General features: G+C 67.6%; 1 protein-coding gene across 1 annotated transcript; it reads left to right on the top strand.

Annotated features, from left to right (window-relative positions):
* On the top strand, positions 1-5,038 carry FGR (FGR proto-oncogene, Src family tyrosine kinase). The gene is given in 12 exon segments (XM_076357308.1): positions 1-324; positions 454-556; positions 849-947; positions 1,129-1,232; positions 1,323-1,472; positions 1,963-2,127; positions 3,143-3,322; positions 3,514-3,590; positions 3,674-3,827; positions 4,372-4,503; positions 4,766-4,803; positions 4,805-5,038. Coding segments are annotated over 12 exon segments (1,614 nt in total). The 5' UTR covers positions 1-83; the 3' UTR covers positions 4,976-5,038.
* The last annotated feature ends 2,404 nt before the right edge of the window (positions 5,039-7,442 follow it).

The raw sequence follows: 7,442 nt of genomic DNA, 5'->3' as shown, positions 1-7,442 counted from the left end.
GTGCACACGCACGTGCACACGCGTGTGCCCTGCCGGGGCGGCACAGGGCTCACAGTCCCTCTGTCCCACAGGCCGTGCCCAGGATGGGCTGTGTGCACTGCAAAGAGAAGGGGTCCGGCAAAGGGCAGGTGGGGGGCGAGGTGGGCCCCCCACCGCCCCCCACCTCCCAGTACGACCCCGACCCCACGCAGCCGGGCGGCATCTTCACCCGCATCCCCGACTTCAACAACTTCCACGGCGCGGCGGTGCCCTCGGCTCCATCCTTCACGGGGCCGGGGGTCTTCAGCTCCAACACGCTGCAAAAGTGGAGCGGGGGCATCACAGGTCAGTGGGGGGCCGGGCGCTGGCGCGGGGGGGGGGGGGGGGGGGAGGGGGGTGTCCAGCTGCACCCCTGCAGTGCCGGGGTGGGGGGGGGACCTGGGGGCTCACCACAGTCCCCTCCGTGTGCCGCAGGCGGGGGCGTGACGCTCTTCATTGCCCTGTATGACTACGAGGCCAGGACGGAGGATGACCTGACCTTCCAGAAAGGGGAGAAATTCCACATCACCAACAACACGTGAGCCACCCCGGACCCCCTGCCACCCCCACCCCACGCCAGGGAGGTGCCTCCGTGCCACGGGTAGCCCCCGCAGGACCCAGGCTCTGCCTCGGCTCCATTGCTGGATACCAAGAGAACCGGGGCCACGTGTGTCACGAGTTGGGCGGTCTCAGCAGCGACCCAGGCATGGGTGCCCTCCGTGGCGGGGGAGAGCAGGGTCTGGGGGTGCTGTGTGCGGGGAGTGAAGGCGCAGGGTGGTCAGGTCCGTCTGTGTGTCCCTCCTCCTCACTCTCGGTTCCTCTTTCCCCAGGGAGGGTGACTGGTGGGAGGCCAGGTCGCTGAGCTCGGGTGCCACGGGCTACATCCCCAGCAACTACGTGGCCCCCGTGGACTCTATCCAGGCAGAAGAGTGAGTACGGGGGGGACAGGGATAGAGGGGGACCCCGATCCCGTCTGCCTCAAGCCCAGGTGTCTTGGCACCCCTGGCGAGCCCTGGCAGTGCCGCGGTGCTGGCAAGGGGCCGTGGCGAGGGGTCCCTGTGGGTGCCCCTCGGCGGTGCCCTCCCGGCGCTGAGCCCGGCCCCACGGCAGGTGGTACTTCGGGAAGATCGGGCGCAAGGATGCGGAGCGGCAGCTCCTGTGCCACGGCAACTGCAGGGGCACCTTCCTAATCCGGGAGAGCGAGACGACGAAAGGTACGGGGACAGGGATGGGGACACCGGGGGCTGCGCCCTGCGCCCCTCCCTGACCCACCCTGACCCACCCTGACCCGTGCCCCCATGTAGGTGCCTACTCCCTCTCCATCCGGGACTGGGATGAGGCCAAGGGAGACCATGTGAAGCACTATAAGATTCGGAAGCTGGACAACGGGGGCTACTACATCACCACTCGTGCCCAGTTCGACACCGTCCAGCAGTTGGTCCAGCACTATATAGGTAGGGTGGGATGGGGGGCATGGGGGGGGGGGGGGGGCATGGCACGGTGGGGCGATGGGGAGGGGGGGGAAAGCCCAGGAGACCCTTTGGCAAGAGACAGCCGGCTGGGCTAACTGGGTTTAACCGGAGAAGGAGGGGGCTGTTCTGGTGGTGGCATTAGGGGACCCCCTGAGGGTCCCCCCTCTTCTGTGTCCTCGGTGCAGGGAGCACCCAGCCTCTCCGGAGAAGGTAAATAGCCCCTGGGTCTGGGTGGGCATCAGCCGCTCCCCAGGCACAGCCGGGGGGATTGGGGGTCTGGCCCAGCCCGAGGGGGTGTGGGGCCATCCCTGAGGGAGGTGGAGGGGGGTGCACCCCATTTATGTATGTGCATGTTGGGGGGTGGCTGGACCACGCAGGAGCCCGGGCGATGCCCGGGGTAGCAGGTGGGGGCAAAGCGCTGGTGGGGGTCCGTGCCCGGGCTGACGCCTGTCCCCCCTCCTCGGTGCCGCAGAGCGGGCGGCCGGGCTGTGCTGCCGCCTGGCCGTGCCGTGCCACAAGGGAACGCCCAAGCTGGCCGACCTCTCGGTCAAAACCAAAGACGTGTGGGAGATCCCCCGCGAGTCCCTCCAGCTCCTCAAGAAGCTGGGCAACGGGCAGTTTGGGGAAGTGTGGATGGGTAGGGCCCGGCGGGCAAGCAGGGGCAAGTCGGGGGGGGGGGGGTGGCGGGGGCACCCCCAGGCCTGGCACCCCTCCAGGGAAGGACTCCTGCCTGCCGGGACAGGCTGAGTGACACCAGTTTGCCGGCATGGGGAAACGTCCCATGTCCTGCTCTGGGGTCACAACAGGTACCCCAGGATGCCCCATGACGTCCCTGCATGGGGCAAGCAGCCCCCCCCCCCCCCCCCCATTTCAGATGGGACCACAAGCAGGAGACAAGACCAGGCCGGGGGGTCCCCTCTTCGTCATCCTCTTCCTCTGGCGCCCCGTGCTCCTTCCGCTCGGCGTGCATGCTGCATTCATCCCATCGCACCCCCTCCCTCCCTCCTCCCCTCCCTGCCCCTGCCCCTGCAGAGTATAACGATGGGTTGTGCCATCTGCTAACCCGCGCGTGCCCCGCTATGAAGCCCCAGACCCTGGGATTAGCTAAGGACGCCTGGGAGATAGTGCGGGAATCCATCAACCTCGACAAGAAACTCGGCATGGGATGTTTCGGAGACGTGTGGATGGGTAAGGCTGGCCCAGCCGGCCGGGGCGGGGGGCGCGGGGGGCAGGAGCAGTCCGGTCCTGCCCTGGCAGGCAGCATCGCGGGGTGCCAGGCGGTACCCACTGCTGTGGGGGAGATGGCAGCTCGGCACAGGCTCCCCCGTGGAGGGATGGGGAATGGGGTAAGGTTGGCGTTAGGAGATGAGCTCATGGGTGCCTCGTCCCCACGCCACGGGGCGAGAGGAACTCCTTGTCCTGGGTGGGGTATGGTGGTATCATGCCCCTTCCTTGCCCTGCCCTGATTTCCTTGCTCCTCCATCCATGCGTGCATGCATCCATCCATCCATCCATGCAAGCATGCACCCATGCATCCCTCCATCAATGCACCCCTCCATCCACGCACCCCTCCATCCACGCACCCCTCCATCCCGGCCCTGCCGAGGCCGGCTGTCCCATGGGCTGGTTGTGACCCTGTCTCCCCGGCCCAGGCACGTGGAACGGCACCACAAAGGTGGCGGTGAAGACGCTGAAGCCGGGCACCATGTCACCCGAGGCCTTCCTGGAGGAGGCTCAGATCATGAAGCGGCTGCGTCACGACAAGCTGGTGCAGCTCTACGCCGTGGTGTCGGAGGAGCCCATCTACATCGTCACCGAGTTCATGAGCCAGGGTGAGCAGGGGGCAATGCCCGGGGGATCCCCCAGCTTTTCTTCCTCCAGCTCTTCTGCAAGCCTCACCCTGCCTGGGCAACGGCCGGGGTGGGCAGAGACCTGGTCCCAGGGCTGGGGGCTTGCAGGGAGGGCACCCTTGGGTGGGCACGGCTGGTTCTCGGGCGCTTTGACTGGGACCTTCTGCCCGCAGGCAGCTTGCTGGATTTCCTAAAGGACGGGGACGGCCGCTACCTGAAGCTGCCCCAGCTGGTGGACATGGCTGCCCAGGTACCAGGGAGGCTGGCACGGGGCGAGGGGGTGCCCCCCAGGGGGTGCATCTGGGGGGTCCTCACTACTTCCCCCCCCCCCAGATCGCGGCGGGCATGGCCTACATCGAGCGGATGAACTACATCCACCGGGACCTCCGTGCTGCCAACATCCTGGTGGGAGACAACCTGGTGTGCAAGATTGCTGACTTCGGCCTCGCTCGCCTCATCGAGGACAATGAGTACACGGCGCGCCAGGGTGAGCTGGCTTGGTGCCCCACTGCTGTGGGGGACCGCTGCCCTGTCCCCCCTGTGCTGCGTCCCACCCTGGGCCTGGAGCTGGTCACCCCCAATGCTGGGTGTCCTGGGTGATGGGTGCCCTGGATGATGGGTACCCTGGGTGATGGATACCCCAGATGATGGGTACCCCAGGTGATGGGTACCCCGGGTGATGGGTGTCCCAGGGGATGGGTGCCCCAGATGATGGGTACCCCTGGTGCACGGTGCCCCCAGCGCAGGGTGCCTTGGGTGCTGGATGCCCCATGTGTGGGGTACCCCAGGCAGAGGGTGCCTTGGGTGCTGGGTGCTCCCAGTGCATGGTGTCCCGGTGGAGGATCCTCCCAGTGCAGGGTACCCTGGGTGCAGGACGCCCTCAGCACAGGGTGCTTCAGGTGCAGGGTGCCTCTGGTGCAAGATGCCCCAGGTGCAGGGTGTCCCCAGTGTTGGGTGCCCCAGGTGTGGGGTACCCCGGGTGCGGGTGCAGCGGGGTGCCCCGGCCATGGCTCACCTGCCTCCCCTTGCAGGTGCCAAGTTCCCCATCAAGTGGACGGCCCCGGAGGCCGCGCTTTTTGGGAAGTTCACCATCAAGTCGGACGTCTGGTCCTTCGGCATCCTCCTGACCGAGCTGGTGACCAAAGGCCGGGTGCCCTACCCAGGTACGGCCCCACCGGGGCAGTGGGCACCCTTGGGGCGGGCTGGGCAGCGGGGTGCAGACAGGGCAGGGCAGGGGCTGACCCTCCCCAGCACTGCCTCCAGGAAGGCTTGCCCTGTGCCTCAGTTTCCCCATCAGAGAGACCAGCGCTAAGCTGGGGCTCCCTGGCCAAACTGAACGCTGCATCCCTCAGCGTGCCTCAGTTTCCCCACCGGCTTGTCCCGTGGGGGTGCTGGTTTGCTGAGGGGGAGCTCCTTGTCACGCAGGGATGAACAACCGGGAGGTGCTGGAGCAGGTAGAGCGGGGGATACCGCATGCAGTGCCCGGGCAACTGCCCCCCCTCCCTGCACGAGGTGATGGTGCAGTGCTGGAAGCGGGAGCCCGAGGAGCGCCCCACCTTCGAGTACCTCCAGTCGTTCCTCGAGGACTACTTCACCGCCACCGAGCCCCAGTACCAGCCGGGGGACAACCAGTGACCCGGCGCTGGCACCCTCTAGCCGGGCTCTGGGGTGGCTTTTGGGCAAATGTCCCCCTTTTTGCAGGGCGGTTGTTGCTCCCTTTGCCTGTGCCCCCCCCCCCCCCCCCCAAACGCCTGTCGGGGGGTGCTGGGGATGCCCTGGGGAAGAACAGGGGGCTTTGCACAAAGATTTTGGACTCAGAGAGGGGGCAAAGCTGTGCCCCCACACCAGGCCCTCTCTCGTTGCCTTCACACCCAGCTTTGAACCTGAGAAGTGCTTTGGCTGGGGGGAGGAGGGTGGGGTACCCCACTGCCCCCCCCCCCCCCCCCCCCGACACCCCTAGCCCTGCAGCAGCAGAGGCCTCGGGGGGGGGGGGAGGCCTCCCCCTGCCAACCCCAATATCCTCTCCCCCAGCTCAGCTCTGTGCGCCTGGGGGAGTTCAGCCCCCCCAAATCCTGGCGCTGACCTGGGGAAGGTCACCTCAAGCCCCCCCCTTTATATCATCTTTAATTTATAAGGTTTTATACCCCTCACCCCAGCAGCCATCTCATCCCCAGGGATCCCTGTATTTGGGGGATCTCCTTGCCACCCCCCCTTTCTTCTCCTTATAGTAGAGCCAAATCCTGAAAGCCATAAACCTCTGCTTGCACTGGGAAGGAACAAGGGGTCCCGGGGGGGGGAAAAGGGGTCCTGGGGGGGACCAGGGGCCCAGGCTATGGGGGGGCAGCTCTGTCCCAGGGGCTGTTTCCCGCTGCCCTGTGCGGGCTGGGAGGGGGGGGGGTACAGGACGGGGTCACCCCCGTGGCGCTCGGGGGAGGGTGGGGGGGTGGTGTCCCAGCTGCAGCTTGGCACAAACCCCTGCGGCAAGCATTAAGGGGGGCTGGTGGGGGGACTCGGGGCACAATGTGAATGTGATGGCACTGGAGGGGGGGATGCCACCCTGCTGGCTGGCTCCTGGGGGCCGGCTGCCCCCCCTGGGCACCCCCTTTCCTGGGGGGGGGGGGCCTGTAGTCCCAGCCCTTGGCCCCAGCCCTGCTCCCCACGGCCAAGAGCTCCCCTGCATCCACTGGGGCAGGGCTGTGGGTGGGCAGTGCCATCCGGGGGGGGGGAGGAAAGGGAAGGGGAGGGGTTTGTTGTTTATTTTTTTTTAAATCCAGTCTGTAAATAGAGAGAAATAAAACCTTTCTAACAAGCGGGGGGAGCATGGGTCCTTCTGCCCCCCCCCCCCCCCCCCCCGGGAGAGGGGCTGCCCCGGTGGGGGATAGGCACCAGCCGGGGGGGGGGGGGGGGTGTTGAGGGGGGTGCTAGAGCTGGGGGACAACCCTGGATTGCAAGATTTGGGGTGGGGGCACCCATCCCCACCCAGGGGGGCTCCCAGGTTGAGTCAAGCCAAGCCTGAGGGCTGTATCCTCACTCCCTCCAGCCCCAGGGCACAGACATACCCCGGGCTGGGGGGGGCCACCTCCACGAGGGAGAGCAGAGAAAGGCCCCCCCTGCCCCCCCCCCCCCCCCCCCAGGCCATTTGGGGCTGCAGCACCAGCTCCCCTTGCAAATAAAAGCCTGGAAAAGTGGGGTTGGGAAGCATTTGGGTTTGCAAAGCTGCCTCCCACCCAGGGCACCCCACAGCCCCCCCCCCCCCCCTGCACCCAGCATCCCCGCGGCGGTGACGGTCCCCTCCTGTTGCCTCCCAGACATGTATGTTAACGAGGCAGCAGCCTGGGTTTAATTAGCAGGGGGGTCCTGGGCAGGGTCTGGCCGGGGGGAGCTGCTGGCCCCCTCCTCTGTGTGAGGGCAGACGTGCTGGGGGGGGGGGGGTCCTGTGCTTGGAGGCTGGGGAGGAAGAGGTTAATTTTCCTCGCAGCTTGGCCTCCCCAGCAGGGCCCAGCTGTGGCCGGCTAATGAATTCCCCAGCACTGGTGGGAAGGGGGGACTGGCCCCGGCCCATCCAGGGGTGGGCTCAGGCTTGGGGGGGGGGGGGGAGGCCCCGGGCAGGTGGGGAGGGGGGGGGGCACAGAGCCAATGCCAGGGGGTTTGGGGACATGCCACTGTCCCTGGGCGCCGCTGGGCACCTCCCCGGCTCCTGCTTCACTCCAGTTCCTACGAGGGTTGCAAATCCCCCAGGCACAGGGGCGTGCGGGGGAGCAGGGCTGGATGCGACCGCTCCCCTTCCCCATCCCAGGGAAAAATCCCTCCGGGAAGGGCCAGGCCCCCGGCCAGGCTTGGCTGGGCAGCGTGGCACGATGCCCGATGCCGGGGGGACGGGGGGGGGGGGGCCAGGCGAGGAGAGCAGATTGCGTGGCACCGCAAGCCGAGGCGAGGAGGCGGTTGGCACCGGCCCGCGGCAGGCAGAGGCCCCGGTGCCAGATTGCAGCCACCGGCTCCGGCCGCCCCACGCCTGGGGCTGGGCACCCAGGGGCACCCCACGGGCATGGCAGCGTCTCCGTCACCCCACACCCCTCCGGGGCAGCTCTGGGGCCTGGGGGCT

This window comes from Aptenodytes patagonicus, chromosome 21 (assembly GCF_965638725.1).
Source record: "Aptenodytes patagonicus chromosome 21, bAptPat1.pri.cur, whole genome shotgun sequence".
Lineage (NCBI taxonomy): Eukaryota > Metazoa > Chordata > Aves > Sphenisciformes > Spheniscidae > Aptenodytes > Aptenodytes patagonicus.
The sequence above is the reverse complement of the archived record's forward strand: the minus strand, read 5'-3'. Positions and strand labels throughout refer to the sequence as shown.